At 45.8% G+C, this 16,923-nt stretch overlaps 2 protein-coding genes across 2 annotated transcripts; both read right to left on the bottom strand.

The window, feature by feature from the left end:
• Positions 1-8: 8 nt before the first annotated feature.
• Positions 9-6,640, bottom strand: PSMC3 (proteasome 26S subunit, ATPase 3). The gene is made up of 12 exons (XM_056493307.1): positions 6,614-6,640; positions 6,334-6,522; positions 3,573-3,698; positions 2,718-2,822; positions 2,561-2,623; positions 1,971-2,108; positions 1,703-1,846; positions 1,327-1,475; positions 782-878; positions 488-633; positions 241-322; positions 9-119 (listed from the first exon to the last, which is right to left on the bottom strand). Exons 1-12 carry the CDS (start codon positions 6,638-6,640, stop codon positions 9-11), a joined length of 1,377 nt encoding a protein of 458 aa, XP_056349282.1.
• Positions 6,641-6,955: 315 nt separating this feature from the next.
• RAPSN (receptor associated protein of the synapse) lies at positions 6,956-16,741 on the bottom strand. The gene is made up of 8 exons (XM_056492581.1): positions 16,247-16,741; positions 13,381-13,719; positions 11,901-12,059; positions 11,508-11,606; positions 11,288-11,410; positions 8,708-8,761; positions 7,921-8,120; positions 6,956-7,147 (listed from the first exon to the last, which is right to left on the bottom strand). Exons 1-8 carry the CDS (start codon positions 16,460-16,462, stop codon positions 7,075-7,077), a joined length of 1,263 nt encoding a protein of 420 aa, XP_056348556.1. The 5' UTR covers positions 16,463-16,741; the 3' UTR covers positions 6,956-7,074.
• Between the last annotated feature and the right edge of the window lie 182 nt (positions 16,742-16,923).

The following is a 16,923-nucleotide window of genomic DNA, read 5'->3' as shown; positions in this document are numbered from 1 at the left end:
GGCAGGGATCAGGCATAGTACTGCAGATTGGCTTTTTTCTTTGCTTGAACCTCCAAGATTCCTTCCATGTAGTCCTCGTGGGTGAGCTCTGTAGCTCCACGGCGGAGGGCAATCATTCCCTGCCCAATGAGACAGTATTTAGCGAGGCAATGTGAGCACCACACCAGTTCCAAATAATGACTCCATGCTACCTTTCACATTTCCCTCCCATCAGTGCCATTCCTATGGAGGAATACTTACCGCTTCAACACACACAGCCTTGCATTGGGCTCCATTAAAATCATCTGTGCAGCGAGCCAGTTCCTCATAGTTCACGTCAGGGCTGATAGGAGCAAATGGGAAAAAAAGTCTGAGAGCATGTACCAAATAGAATAAGCACCGCAGGGAGCTTCCTCAGCCCTACAGTGAGCTCTCAATGAATGACTGCCAACCACTTCTCAGCCCTGAGGTACCACTGAGTGACAAAAAGAGCCCCAGAAGGCCATACCTGACATTCATTTTGCGTGAATGAATCTGCATAATTCTGGCTCTGGCCTCTTCATTAGGCATGGGGAACTCAATCTTCCGATCCAGTCGTCCAGAGCGGAGCAAAGCTGGGTCCAAGATATCAACCCGGTTGGTTGCAGCAATCACCTAAGTAGAAGTAGGATCATCAGTGTGAGGCACCTGGAAGACAGGCCTCTTCTCCCCAAAGATTCACCAAGCTTCTTCCCTGGACATTGTTTTCCATCCCCTGCTAGTGCACCCTGGACCTCAGCAGCACACTCTGCTAGCTCCCAACCTTGACTTGTGTGTTGGGCTGGAAACCATCAAGTTGATTAAGCAGCTCCAGCATGGTCCTCTGCACCTCCCGGTCACCGGCCTTCTCACTGTCAAACCTGAGGGGAAACAAGGGTAAAACTGTCAGTGTGAACCTGACCACCCTGTCCCTATGTTTTTAATCACATCAAAACACAGAATGACTGCAGTTCATGCTCTTTAGCTGAGGTGATCCAAATTTTTCCTTGAAACTACAGTCCTACCATGATGAGGACTGCAACTAGAATAACTGTCAGCAGCACCTAAGACTTATTTAGTCCTTACAGCTGAATGGGGCTTATGTTATCTATGCCCATTTAGTAAATAAGGGTGAAAATCTCCAGGTGCCTGCTGCAGTGATCAGAAAACAGTTTTATGCAGCAGGAGGCTATCAGACAGATCGCAAGTCTGACAAACTTTGCTCCTGAGCCCAAGTAAGCCACGCTTTAAAAGGTTCTGCTTACATACACAGGCAAAGGAGGCTGCTAGGCAGCTCCCAAGAACTTGACAACATGGACTACAGCTCACCTTTTAGTGCCAATGGCATCCAGTTCATCAATGAAGATGATGGAAGGAGCCTTTTCCTTCGCAAGAGCAAAGGCATCGCGTACCAGCTTCGCTCCATCGCCGATGAACATCTGCACAAGTTGTGGACCTGCCAGCTTCAGGAACGTGGCCTGGGAAGTGAAAGAGAATCAATCTTAGGCATCATTTCACAATAGGGTCACTTCTGAGTACTATAAGAAGCCTTAATTAAAACAAGCAAGCAAGCAAGCAAATAGACAGGAAAATCCCAGCCTTTGTAACACCAATTTGCGTGTGTGACCTTCTTCCCCTGGAGGTGTTCTTACTCTTTGTCAGGAACTATTCTACAGCAGCACACACTTTCACAGGTTCCTTTTACCTTGGTCTGGGCAGCACATGCTCGAGCTAAAAGTGTCTTCCCTGTTCCTGGAGGCCCATACATAAGGACTCCTTTGGGTGGCTGTATGCCCAAATTTTCAAATTTCTCCTTATGATTCATCGGCAGGACAATGGCCTCCACGAGCTACAACAAAAGAAAAATATTAATACATAAGCCCATTCTTCTCCACGGATCCAGGCTGTCTGCTTTTGAGTTGAAGTTCAAAGACTTGTCCACAGGCACACCAGAAACCATACAAAAGTATTACCTCTTGGATTTGTTTATCCAGCCCCCCGATGTCACTGTACTGCTCTGTGGGCCTCTCATCCACCTCCATGGCTTTCACCCGTGAATCATACTCAGTAGGCAGAGTCTCCAGGATCAAGTAAGAGTCTTTGTTCACGCCCTGTAAACACAAGTCCTTTGCTTTTAACAGGTCCCTCAGCACTAAATAAGCATGCAATCAAAGCTGATTTACTAGAACTTAAGGATGCAGGAATAACTAGCTTTGACACTGGCAATCATCAAATCACCCCAGCTTGGCAGAGAGGACAATGCCACAGTCAACCCTCCACATTTTAAACGAATGGTTTGGTTTATTTACAACAGAAAGACAGGGTTTAAAAAACTTACTAAGTGGTCTCTAAACTTTCAGCACCTAATTGTATATATAAAGGACATATGCCCCAAACTGCTTTTCTTTACTACAAATCTAATTGAACCCATAATATCTTTCTATTAAAATTCTAGTAGAGAAATGATCTTGGAGAAATCTGGACAGATTTGTCTTTCTTTTGCCAGAAAATGTGCAATTTTCTGGCCACTGTCATACCTAACTATCACCATAGAATCACTCACCACCAGATCTCCAGGCTTCAACTTCTCAGCATCAACCAACCCAATAACAGGCAGGAAATATGTCTGTAAGAAAGAAATCAAAGTGAGCAAAACCAGTTGTACCAGGAGAAAATCCTTTGCATCACTCCTCACACCTGGTTGGGCACATGGGTCTTACCTGACGTGTAGAGGTCTTGATCACAGCACACTTGCCCTTTCTCTGGGAATCCAAGTCAATGTTTGCTCCATCCTCCTCCTGGTCATTTGGGTCAACATCCAGCAACTGAAAACCAGGGTGAAAGAGTTCATGACAGTGTAACCAGGCTAGCAGGATGGCCCCAGGATTAATGCTTCTAACATGACATGCATTGGAAGAAATAAAACTTTCCATCATCAATCAGCAGTAGAATCCTGAACACATTAAAACCCTCCTGTAAAAATTGATTTCTTCCTTTCCTTATGAAGCACCACACAATAGTGCATAGAAAGATGTTACAAAATATAGAACAAAGTAGTAGCTAATGGCACTGGTTCCTTCTCCCATACAGCAGCTCACATTAAGGTTTAAGCTCACTAAGTTTTCAAACAGTAGTACAAACCAATCACCAATCCCATTTTTAATAGTGAACTATCAGCATTCTTTTTCCTATCATCAAAATTACTGAATTACAGAAAGAATGTGATGGAGTAATAGAGCCACAGCCTTTCATTTGCTATTTCACAAGTTTCAGAGAGCATGTGTCCAATTTCAGTTGCTCAAGTTTACACTCAGAAGGGCTGTGTCACTTTCTGATGGTTGTTAGGCACAGACCCAAAGCCTAAGCAATGACCCAGAGAACAAGTGGGCAAGAGACATGCATTTCTAGGTCACAAATAAGACCAACAGAAAAACCTGAAAGTCCCGGCTCTGGCAGCATTGGTAGTCTGAGAATACTTCAGGTCTTGAATCCCTGATGAGTTCCCTGCCTTCCTCCCTGCCACTATAAACTGCACACACTTCTCATGTCACTATGTAAGAGCCCAGCACCCTCACCTCAATAACATTGGAAACAAGGTATGGCAGGGTTTTGTTAACTTTGATCTTCTCACTGTTCTCTTTGATCTTGTCTTTCATGGCCTGGAGCTCGTGGGTCACTCTCAGTACCTCACTCTTCATGATCTGCAATTGGTACACAGAAGAAAGAAAACAGAATAGTGTCAGAAGATTGAGGCAAGAAAAAATTAATAGATTATTTCAAAAGCAAACAGTTACAGAAATCTGAGGAATTAAGGGAAATCTAATATAAAAAAAAAAGCAAAGCCAGCAAACTAGCCAAAATTTGTTAGGAATCAAGGCTACACAGTCCATTCTGGTCTCTAACTAATCAATAACCCCATATAATTTCTTCCCAGTGTCACCTGGTAGCCTCAACCTAATCAGTGCAACAGCTTAGAGGGTTGCAATGTGACCTATATAACAATATGGCCCAGATATGACAACTGTGATTTGGTTTGATCTTTTAATATATCCAGATACAGAAATAACTAAACATACACACCTATTTTAGTTATGTTTTGCAAGGTGGCTGGAACTTCATGATCTTTAAAGTCCTTTGCAACCCAAACCACTCTATGATTCAGCCTGGAGAAGAGAGGGCTCCAGGAAGACCTCATGGTGCCTTTCTGTATTTAAAGGTATCTTGTAAGAAAGATGAGGACAGACTTTTTAGTAAGACCTATTGCAACAGGACAAGGGGTAAGGGTTTTAAACTTCAAGGGAGTAAATTTACACTAGATCTAAGAATTCTTTTTACAGTAAGGATAGTAAAACACTGCAACAGGTGGCCCAGAAACATGGTGGATGCCCCATCCCTGGAAACATTCAAGACCAGGCTGGACAGGACTCTGAGCAACCTACTCTAGTTAAAGACATCCCTGCTCATGGCAGGAGTTGGCCTTTAAAGGTCCCTTCCAACCCAAACTATTCTATGATCCTACTACCTGTTATGAAAAAAAAAAACCTGCTAAGAAAAAAAGTTCAGTACTCCCCATACAAGAGTGAGTACATTTCCAGCCAACACTAAGGTACCAGCACAGGTGTCTGCAGTGCTGTCTGGCTGACACCAACAGGCCTTTTCTCCCTTTCCTGGTTAGTCACACAGTGTGCAAATACACACTTTGTGATCCCCACTGAAGTGGCTGAGCACTGAGAGATCTCAGGAGAACTGGTCACATCTGAATTGATGTATGTGATTCTGTTCAATGGGGAAATCCAGTCTACACTAAGAAACTATCTTTTTAAAAGTCCTGTGCTGTAACACAGTCCTGTGCTGTGTTCACAGGACAGACTGTTACAGGAGTCAATACAGAATCTGTTAAATAAAAATGCAAAAAACTTAATATATTTTATTTAATAAAACAGCCTAGAAAACATTCAAGGAAAACAATGTGAATGGAGGGTTCTAAGAAACGTTTTACAACTATAATGCTCTTACTATAAAATGAAGAAGGCTACTTCTACTCCTTACTATATTCTGCAATTTAAAAATAAGACATGCATTACCTTTACTGTCTCTAAAGAATAATAAAATACATTAGTAAGTCAGAATTACTTGTGGGGCCTGAAGCAGTATAGAATGAGGTTATTCTGTAGAATTTATGAAATATTTTATCTCAGTTCTGCTGTTGAGATGCTGCTATGGCAGCAAACATTCTAAATTTTTAAGTGCTCTTTTATGCAAAACATGTCTATCTCAAGACAGGTCTATCTACTTAACATCTTCACAAATTAACAAGCAAGAAGATGAACTGCTTTCTCACAATGTTTGCAGATGACACCAAACTGGGGGGTATAGTCTCTGCGTTCAAGGGCAGAGCTGCCACACAGAAGCCTTACAAAATATGAGGACACATGCAAAGCCCCGCACCAGGGAGGGACGTGCACCTTGCAGTGGCACATACTGGTGACTGTCAGGCTGAGGAATGGACCTGGGGGTCTCCATATGACAATAAACTGAACAGGAGCCAGCAAGGGTGGCAAACTGCATCCTGGGCTGTACTATCAGGACTTTAGGCAATAGATGGAGAGAAGTGTTCAGTCCCCTTTATTCAATACTTTTAGGTCCTACCTAGAGCACTCAGTCCAGTTTTGGTGTCCGCCCACATAGCAAAGACACTGATAAACAGGACTGAGTTTAGGGCCACCAAGATGGCTGGGGGCTGGAGCATGGGGCCTGTGAGAAACAGCTGAGGGAGGAGAGTTTGTTCTGCTGGAAAACAGAACTGCTGGGGAAGGAGGTATCAAAGAGACTGAACAGGAGTATGCAGTGGGCAGATGAAATAACAAAGACTGAAACAGCTGCGGCTCTGTATGCAAAGCAAATCTTTATCCTCACGAGGTCTATCAAGCAGTAGCACTGAAAACTCTGCGAAGCCGTGCAATATCTGTCTTTAAAGGCTTTCAAGATCCAAAAGGATAGAGCCCTGAGTAGCCTGGGTTATGGCTGACCCTGCTTTGAGAAGGAGTTTGTCCTGGAGGTCTGCTCCAGTCCCTTCCAACCTGAATTACCCAAGGATCCTACCACACTTATGCCACAGAACAGCCTTCCCCCTCCCCTGCGCCTACGAGCAGGGAGGGTCTCTGTAATTTAGATAAAGCATCCGTGGCTGCATTGAACAGCCGGCCCCTCAGCTTCCACACGTCCATGCTCTGCCCGTGATTCTTCCCTGCCTCCGCGGTTCAGTATTCCTCAATCTGCCCATCTCGATTCAAATAACCGTGTTTATTTTTTTGCTGTTCCCGTGGCTGTGCTAACCCGCCCGCCCCGAACAACAGCAGCACAGAGCTCCCGGGAGTGCGGCTCGGCCCGGCTGCGCTCCCCGGCCCGGCTCCGCTCCCCGGCCCGGCGCGGCCCCGCCGCTACCTTGATCTCGCTGTCGAGGAGGCGGGTGCGCTGCACGATCTCCTCCGTGGACATCTTCAGCACCTCCTCGCCGACGCCGTCCTGCGGGGCACAACGGCAGCGTCACCCTCGGCCCGGCCCGCGGCTCGCCCCGGCCCCGCCGCCCCCGGCCCCGTCACCCCCGGCCCCTCACCTCCGACTCATCCCACACCGACGCCATCTTGCCGCCGGCCCGCGGGGGCGCGCACGGCGCGGCGGGTTGGGAGCGGCAGATTCCGCACCGCGGCTTCCCGGCGGAGCAGGGCGGGGGCAGCGCCCCGGGCGGGACTTGCGGCCCGGGGCTTCCGCGCACCCTCCCGTCCCCCGGCGCTGCCGCCGCCGCCCCGATCGCGGCCCGCGCCGCCCGCGGCCGTGCCGAATCTGTCGGCGGGGCGGGAGCTGCCGCCGGGTCACGTGCCGCCCCCAAACCTGCTGAGTGATGGCGGCGCCGCCATCGCGGGGCGGGGCCCGGCGCTGGACGCAGACGGGGCGGTGTCCCGGAGAAACGCTTTATTACAGTCAGTGCCCGTACACAGAGCGAGGGGAGGGATTGGGCGGGGCCGCCCCCGCCAGGCACAGCCCGAGGGGCCCGCGAGCGGCTCCGTCCGTGGGCGCTCAGACGTAGCCGGGCTTCACCGAGAGGCGGCGGCAGTTGGGGCAGCCGCGGGTCCCGTTGGTCTGGAGGCACCTGCAACGGGAGGAGGGCGCGTCGGCTCGGCTCGGCTCGGCTCGGCTCGGCTCGGCTCGGCTCGGCTCGGCTCGGCTCGGCTCGGCTCGGCTCGGGGCTCCCCCAGGCCATTGCTGCTTCCCTGCGCCCTCCCGCCACGGACACGGACTGTAGCGCTTTCCCATCGGCAGATTCCTCTACAAAAATTTGTTCCTGTACTGCTGGAGACAAGTCTCCAGAGCTCGTCGGGCATCTCTCCCTGACCAGTAGTTTGGTCCTAATTCTGGTGTCAGTGTGAGACTTTGTTATTACGTTCTTAGTTTTCAGATTAATGTGTTTTGCAACACTCATGTTTCTTCTACAATTAAATGCTAACTTATTTCATGGCAGTAGCCTGATAATTGGCTGAACAGCTTTACCTCTGTGTGCCACTAGCCAAGGGAGGAAGTGAGGGAACTCGGGAAAAATCCAACCTGCCCCTGCGAGCAAAGAACTGATTCCCCAGGAGGAATCTAATAATCTGTGAACTGGCTTGACCACCTACAAAAGCAAGGACATCAGTGAATAACCATCTAGAGGACAAGTGGGAGTGTGATGGATATGATGGCTAAATCTCACCCTCCAAGGCTGTAAGCCTCTTAGCACTGCAATGGGATCCTGCAAGGCAGGATCAGGACAAAGGTGAGCAGGTAATCAAGACAAAGACCTGGGGAACAGCATGCATAGGACTACTGTGGGCATAAGCTGCTCTTTCCCATGGCTAATGTCATACAATAATATTTCCAGCTAATTACTTCAAGTGGAAGAAGTGGGAGCAAGGTAGTGCCTGGAGCTGGTTGTTCTTCTCCCCAATGGACTCTCCACACATGCCACAGTAGAGCTCCATCTCCTCCACACATTCATGGAACTTCACTACATGGTCACGCAGCTCTTGCTGCTGCTCCTTGGTGCGGTAGATCCTTTCACACAGGCAGTGCAGCTTCAGCAAGCCGAGCTGCACGTGGAGGACAGAAACATAAGTGAACAACAGGGTGAACACAGACCAGAAACAGAGTGGGAATGCCACAGCCCCCTCAGCCAGCTGGAGAAACATCTGCAGGTCTCAACACTTCCTGCCATTAACCCTTCTCTTTTGTGTCACAAAAGATAATACCAAATTTGAGAGCTCGGCAGCTCTTCCACTCATGGTTTCCCTGAGCTACCCCTGTCATAGAGTGTATTTCGCTTTCCTCTGCCTCCAGCCAGCACACAGTTCAGTAGCTACTCAGGGCAAAAATGGTTTTCAGGAAAAGACCTCTAATCCTCTAGTTCTCTGCCTGTTTCACACCCCATTTTCGCTGCTTCCCACTCCCCTTTGCCTATCCATTGTGACTCCTCACTCACTTTTCAGACCTGCATACTGATGATTATCTGTACAACTTCCCACAACCAAACACTTCATGACGAATGAAATCCCAAGCTCTCACTGGTTAATAGGAATGCTAATGAGCAACAAGAAGTCTGGATACTTCAGTGTTTGATATCTTACATTGCCTGACACAAGACTGTGAAGTGTGCTGAAAAGAAGCTGTAGGATCTTACCTTGTTCCCTAGTCCCTCTGCCAGCTCCTGTGCCTTTTCAATGCTTTCCAGAGCCTGCGAATTGAGAGCACTGGTCGTTAGTTGTCAGTCAAATACATAAAAGATAGGCTTGTATGAATGTCCTATGAGAATTATTTTTAAAAAAGAGGTAAGGAGGTACAGAGTAATATTTGGATAAACAAGCATCCCTGCAACTCTGGAGAATCAAGAAAGTTTTTTTGGAAGGGCAGATTTCCCTCCCTTCCCTAAAGTTAATCCATGAGAAAAGGTTGGTTTCTGAAAGACCACAAGTAATTCAAGGGTTACATTTCTGTTGCAGATGCTCAGTGTCAATGTTGGCAGAGGCTGGTCCCCAAACAGAGAGAATACAGACTAATTTAAACTCAGTCCCACATGCTCATTTGGGGCTGGGATGGAGCACAAGCAAAGCAAACCTTGTCCCCATCTTACCTTGCAGGCCCTAATTGTTGGGCAACTCCAATTTCAAATTTCCAGTTTGTACCAGAGGTGAGGAAAGGGATCACCAGCACCAATACACCACACTCATCCATTTTTTCCCTGCTCTTCATATATCGACCTTGCCTTACTTACACATGGTGTGATGTTGGAGTGTTCTGCTATCCATTTTATAAATCTGAAGGAAATATTTAGCATAGCAGCTGTCATACCAAATGAGTCCCTGCTTTCCCCTAGATGTCACAGTGTTCCTTTCTGTTCTGATAATTAGTCTCTCTTTTCCAGAACCGTTGAGACCTGCTTCCTATTTGTCCAAGGGGGCGAAGAGGTCTCCCTTGTGATGCATGTTACAAAAATGTTACCCTGTAATTTGGTGTTACTGCTATTGTAGGAGGAGGGGACCAGATGAGATGCAAAAATTCAGTGTGAATGCAAAGGAGATAGCATTAGACTTGTGGTGGCAGCAACAGCTTAGGGTAAGGAAATGGTAGGAGAGGGAAGCAGGAACTGAAGACCAGCAGGGAGAATATAACTGAGAACTGTGCTTAGGAAGACTGAGTATGTACTGGAAACTCCTGAAATTAATGACAGTGAATCAAAGTGAAATGTGTGGGGTAGGGGAAAATATGTTGACAAGTCTGGGGACAGTTTGTCTTGGACAAATATGAGAATGAGGGCAAGCAAGATGTGAGCAGCCTGGGAGGATCTGGAATAGCATTGATTACATTACATACAAATGAAATGGACTAACTGGCCAAACAAACTTGGACTGAAACAGGGAATCTGCAAGTGGGATGAGTATCATGAGAAATGGAAACTGGGCCTGGCAAGTTGAAGAACAGGCTTGGGTGAATATTCAGGGTTGTGACATCTAAGGAGGTCACATTTGGTCAACAGACATAAGGTCCCTGACCCAGTATGGCAGACTTCCCTCTAATGCCTAGGATAGAATACAAGATTCCTCCACTTTCTTCTTCTGTGGGATTTGGTGAGATTAGAATTCTGTGCAAGCCTTCATCATGTGATGTGCTTGTGAGAGCTGCTTGATATCAGAGGCTGACAGTGGCTCAAGATAGAATCAGAGAGTGTAAGGGTTTGATGAATGCCCTGAATATTCTCTCCTGCAGAGGCCTACCTGCTGTGTCCTGTCCTGTTTTTTGACACTGAGAGAAACCTTTCAAGTCCACAGTTTCTTCTTCCATTGCTAACAAACATTGTGTTTACTTACTGAGGTTGCATGTGTGTCTCACCCAACTGATTCCCTGAAGGAAGCACTTGGATGCTGACAGCACCCTGAACTTGTTTATTCTGACATATACTGGACATACGGATATCTGGGATGCTTCATTTGAGCTAAAATTCTTGGTGTCTCAATACGAGTGATAAGAGTGAATTTTCATCATATTTAGACCCAGTCTTGGCACAGTGCCACATCAGCATCTTGATGTGGCACTGTGCAGTACTGCAGGTTGTTCAGAGCTAACCTTTGAGCATTTCCTTCTGTGGCCAAGTAATGTTCCTGCCGTGCAACGTGCTGCATCTAGTGCAGCCTGGTCTTTAAAACACATACAATGCCTATGCATTTTCAAAATAAGCAACTTCACCCCATTATTCTATATTGATTGGTTGTCTATCCCCCAATAAATTCCTGCTCTCACATCTCTATATCAGAGTTTATAGACTGTCAAAGTTTCTCCAGGAATTTTATGCCACATTTGCTTGCAAAGCACATGGTGGAGCTGTAGAGCTGCCTAAACATCATTAGCACATCAATGAGCTTAGTCATATAACTAAAAAGTAGGCAGGGGAATCTATTTCAGAGCATAAGGCTTCCTTCCTCCAGTGCTGGTTTCTCAGCATAGAGCTTTAAAGTCATCAGGATTGACTAATGAGGCAATTCTGTAATTTAGCAGTCTGAGTCAGAATGGATGCTCCTACCATCAGTAACAAATTTCTGGCTGAGGGAGACCATTCAGAGAAATATAACTCTACAAGCCACAGACCCTGTTGGTAGAACCAAGGGGGTACAGGTCTCTTCTGAACTGTACCCTCACCGAAGTGCAGTACAAGACTGTGCTCTAACCTTGTCCTACCAGCTTCTGTAGAAACAAGTTTATAACTGACCTTGTCCAGCTCCTTTTGAATCATCCAGCACTTAGTCACACCTAGCAGCACCTGGATCAGGCCCAGGCGGTTTCCAATCTCTGTCATGATGCTCATGGAAGAATCATACCGAGGGAAGGCTGTCTGCAGAAGCAGGGAGGAAAACACATGCTTTGCTATGAACTGCTTTTGATGCCCTCTTGCTATTCCCTCTCTCCTTCCTGGCAGGAAGGAGCTGTACCTGCACGTCTCTGCGACTGCGGTGGATATCTGCAAAGCAGAGCAGGCACAGTGCTTGCAGCGGCCGGTCACCGTGCTGCAGGGCAATCTTCATGGACTCCTGAAAGAAATTGCCTCTGGTCAGTAGAAGGGCTTGTTCCTGCTTCAAAACAACAAGGCTGTGACTTTGCACTCTGATCAGCTCCAAAGAAGTGGCACCATCTTTTAAGGCAAGGGAAATCTTTTTCACATTCCTAACCGAGGGCCATTCATACACCCAAATTCTGAAGCCTCCTGGGCTACAGAAACCACAGCTCTAGGACTGGAAGGCAGCAGGAAGATCTAAAGCCAAGAGTGAGTGGCAGGGTGTGTGCCCTGTGGCAGGAGGCCCTGGCAGAGCCCCCCACAGCCGTACCTCGCAGCAGTCCATGGCATCTGCCAGGCGCCCCAGCTTGCGATAGGCCACGGCCATGTGGTACTGGCTCATGGCGCGGTACTTCAGGCTCCAGCCCTTCCCGTAATCATTCACCAGTTCAGCAGCTTTGCAGGGGAAAAACAGGGCTTTCTCATAGTCCTGCAAGGCAGACAAGCACACAGACAGCAGTCACAGCAAAAACAAAGCAAAGCGGAGAGAAGGAAAAAGCCCAACTATTTTTATTTACTAGCACTGCAACAGCTACCAGATTTCTGTACATCTTTAAACTCATGCTGCTCCTCTTCCACGGGCACTATGTTGGTGGATATCAAACTGTGAAAGGTGGAATTGCCATATACCAATTCATGTTATTCTCTGGGTTCAGGACACTGGGGCAATGACCCAGCAAATGAATTTTATGTAGTATGCCATTAACTTTATTCTGCAGGAACCACTTACCCTCCTCTAAAAGCAAAGGCTGAAAGCTTTCTCTGCTCTTACATCATCTCTACTTGTAACATCTACATGATGCCTTCATTTTCTCCATGAAAATGGATGTGAGTTGGGATCTCCAAGAAGCTCATTATCCATCATTGCAGGAAAGAGGAACTAAGACTCATGGCCTCATAAAATTCACAATAAGTAATAATGCATTTTAATTTTTAAACATTATACATTTATTTTTAAATACTAAATTTTAATTTAAAATTAAGTATTAAATATTTAATTTAATTTAAACATAATACATTTTAATATTTTTTGCATTTAAAGCACGTTAGAAGTAAATCTTATTTTACAATAATTATGTAAAACTGATCTAAATATCTAAAACCATTCTCAAGTAAGTTGAATGAAACCACAGAAGTGAAAAATTCCTCATATTTTTTTAATTCTCCACAATGCACAAAGGAAACCACAACTTCTCAAGTTTCCTTTCTCCCTTCTTATTTCACACCTGTAAAGTATTCAGCACCATGTTAGTTTCTTTATTTTTGGTCACCACACTTCACCGGATGAGACTTCTATGAGTGAAGAAATAGGGACTTTGTGAGAAAACCTATTTTTTGCTGTTTGTACCAGAAGTTAGAACTGGCAAATCACCCCTGTGCTCAGTCCCTGTCTGGTTTTACCTACAGCTGCTTGCAGGCAGCTCTTTCCCTACAACAGTGGTAGAAATAGAGAATCCATGAGTTTTGGCTGCCAGCCCTGTGTCTCTGATGTGATCTTCTTTGAAGCTAAGTTTGATCTTTTCAACACACATATTCACAGCTGCTGCTGCAGTGCTGTACAAACATGACACTAATCCTCCCATCCTTACTGTGGAGGAGAGTACTCCATTTGGATTTTGCAAAGGGATTTTAGCTTACAGTGCTCTCTCAGTACTCCACTTCCTATAGGAAAGACAAGGCTGGAGTTCAGGTGGTTTCCAACCTCCCTGAACCTGTAGGACAATCACCCTTCTGTCCCTTAGTTACTGTACCTTTATCTGGGTGTAGAAGTTGCCCAGGCTGCAGCAGACTCGACATTCCAGCATCTTGTCATCGTTGTTGTGTGCGTAGCGTAAAGCTTTCTCAAAGCACTCCAACGCCTTCTGGAAGATGCTGAGGCCCAAGAAGGCATTGCCCATGCTGAGGCTCACCTGGCCATTCAGCTGCAGGCTCACCGTGGTACCCTGCATGTTCAGGCACGTCTTACAGTAAGAGATTGTTTTCTGGAATTCGCAGAGTTTCTCGTTGCTGCGAGCCAGGTTTAGGTAGCTCTCTGTAAGGAAATCTGGGTCTTCCAGCTCCCGTGCTGTGTCAATCTGTACCACTGCAAACTTCAAGTAGATAAGATAGTGTTTACAAAAGTGTGTGGTTTATCTAAATGCAGCTCAAGCACCCACAGAGTAGTGCCCTGTACTGGAGAAGAAGCTCATCTCTAAGCAGGGCAGACAAGGCCAACAGCACATGGAAAGCATCGTATGCACCGAGGAGTTATCTGGTGGTTTAAAAGGCCTATGAAGGCTCTGAACTAACCTCTCCCTCTCTTCACACAGTCTCTGGGCAGGGAAGATGAGCTAGGCTGGCAGTAAGGGGAAAATAGCTGTTAAATAGTCCTAAAGAGAAGCTGGAGAAACAGGAAGCATCTGACACAATGCAGTTCGGTTTTCTTTCACTCAGTATAAAGTACCCCACTTTCTCTGGAATTCCTAAGTCATTAAAGTACCCTATTAATAGAAGAAAGTAGGCTACTTCTTTAATGAATTTTTTACTAAGAAATTGCAGTCTTGATCTGAACAGTTTTAGTTCTATAACCTCCAGGATTTGTTGCATACTGTTCTCTGAAATGAAGTCCCTTTCAGGCTGCAAACTATTCTAAGCAGTAACTCTTATGTTTTGTTATGGAGAAAGCATACTGCTGGCTTGAATTAGTATCAGTAGCAAAGGTAAATAGCTAGCAACTTTCATTAGACACTATCAGTTAGGATTATGGATAGTGAATTCCATGGGAATCAATTACTTCCTTTTTATATAGTGGTTACATGTAATAATTTAGGCTACTAGAACATTTGACATTTTTTAGACATAACAAAAACAAAAAAAAAACCAAAAACCAAAACCCAACAAACAAAAAGAAACAAAATCCCCAAACATCACCAACCATAAAGTATGTATGTTTGGTTTGTAATAATCTTCTCAGCTTCCATTACAATTTAGGAAAGCTCCTACAAGGACTCAGTGATGTGCACCAGCTCATGCTTCCCCACATTCCTTTAATTTTGCACAAGTTCTTCAGTATTTCCTGATTACCCTCTTTTCTTGGTGTGAAGTAATTTTTCCCCCTCAAAAGAGGTTGAGCATCACAACCCTTCTTAAATCACTTTTTATTTCATGCCTTTAATTCTGACCCTTTTTCTCCTGATACTTCCCCTCTCAATGGCTTATTGCTAAAGTTCTCCTTTCTCTATCCTTTGACCAGTTGCTGTGTAAAATCTTTAGTTTGACTGAAGCCATTTTTCCTTCCTAATACTGTGAAGAACTAAAATTCACCTACTCTGATCCTACTTTCTGTTCTCAGGTAAGGAATTATGTTCAGGTATACAAAGCTCACTCCTTTGCCTTTTTTTTTTCCCCATGAAGTCTTCAGCATTTCCTTCAGGTAGCTACATCTTACCCTTTTTCTCTTCTTTCTTCCCCAATCAGTCTGTTGTTTTTTCCAGCACTTAATTTCACACCACTTAACAGAATTGTTTGTCTTCAAATATTTTCCAAGTGTATTAATACTTCTCCTTTCTTTTTCATCTTGAGTATTTGGTTTTATTATAGGGCTTTGACATGTGCATGGGTTTACCAGTAAGATGTGCCCCTCTCCCCACTCCAATTTCAAACCGAGCTACCAAAAACTTTTCAATGAGATGTAGACACCTCTTTCACGTTTTGTTCTAAAGGCTGAATGATAGCCAGTCTAAGTAAGAGGCAGCCCAAAACATTGGGACAAGAATATCAAAGCCCTTCAGTAAGACCCTATTTCAGGCTGGGATAGTTTCTTAAGACTATTACAACACTCTCTTGCCTTGTCTTACAGATTCTTGAGTCACCCTCCCAAATGCTGCCTGCTGCTCTCTGTACACATCCTCTTACTTCTCAGATCCACACACTAGCTTCTTTTTGCTCATTTAATTAAACTGTTTATCCTCATGCGCTTGAAATGTAACTTCAGCTGCTTTTAACCACTCTTCCATCAAGGCCCCATATCCTTCCTTCATTCTTCTATACTGTCTTGATAACTGGATGCTGCTCTCTGACCTCAGCTGTGAGACATCTGGGATGTCTCAATTACCTCACCCAAACAGCATCTTCCTTTCCCTCTTAAACAGCCCCTGGCAAACAAATAATTGTAATTAAAAAAACCCAATATAAAATCTATATTAGATATCAGCCAGAAGCTGAACAAGATAACAGACTTGTCTCCATAAGATCTATACTTATTCTACAGAATCCAGTTGGAGTTCTTTTATGCTGACATACATACTGTAAACAGCTTGTAGTGGACAAAGGTCCTGTTCTCATACATTTTCCTGAAGCCTGATAACATGGTGTGCCTGTATGTGGGAAATAATCAAGAGAGGTTCCTATGAATAACTGGAATAACAGGAATCCCGAGGAACCAGACCCAGTGAAAAATCATATTCTGTGTATCTTGTGGGCTGGAGCTCTTGGTGAGCACAGTGATTACAGCAGCCCAGAACATGCGCTCGGTATTTTCTGTCACACACAAAACACCCCCCACGTCAGGTTCTGATCCAGCCACCTTCCATCGTGGGTGTGACACAATGGCATGCATTCATCTCCAGGTCACCTTACCTTCAGCATGTCTTTGTATCTGCCCATCTCTGCATGAGCAGTGATGAGGCAACCCAAAACCCGAAACCTGCCAGCAGGATCCGCAGACTTCTCCAAAACCCTCATCCAGACTCGCAGGGCCTTTTCGGTCTGATTAGACTGGTAAAGATGGAGTCCTTTCTCTATCTGTTGCTTTGTCTGGTCCTGACCCATTTCCCATGGATTAAAAAGCCTCATACACTAACCTCTAAGGAGAGCAAAAAGGACGTGCTTACAAGAGAACACAACGGAAAATGCCCCACTAGAAGAGGGCGGGTTGTGTGCTCAGAGGGCCCAGAGCCATAAAAGCCCAGCCATGTCAGGGGGCTGGAGCTGTGTAGGCAATGGCAAGAAGTGGTTGCTCGGCACTGAAGGCAGAATCCCAAATCCACTAGGCAAACCTCTTGCTTGCTAGAGCTCCATCAGTGCATTCGTCTGTCCAATCCCGTAAACAAAGAGGAAAAGCACGACAGCGAGAGAAAAATCTCAAGCCACAGGAGTGAAACTCAATCTGAACAGCCAGTGCTGGTCTCCTCCCCATTGGCTGCAGCTGCTCCTGCCAGTCCAGCTCACGTGGCTCCCAGGAATTCTAGTCAGGCTGCCCAGCTCCCAAGGTCACGGTGCCAACTGCCCACCCCTGCCCGCCAGTATGCAGCTTA

This window comes from Oenanthe melanoleuca, chromosome 5, assembly GCF_029582105.1.
Source record: "Oenanthe melanoleuca isolate GR-GAL-2019-014 chromosome 5, OMel1.0, whole genome shotgun sequence".
Classification (NCBI taxonomy): Eukaryota; Metazoa; Chordata; class Aves; order Passeriformes; family Muscicapidae; genus Oenanthe; species Oenanthe melanoleuca.
The sequence above is the reverse complement of the archived record's forward strand: the minus strand, read 5'-3'. Positions and strand labels throughout refer to the sequence as shown.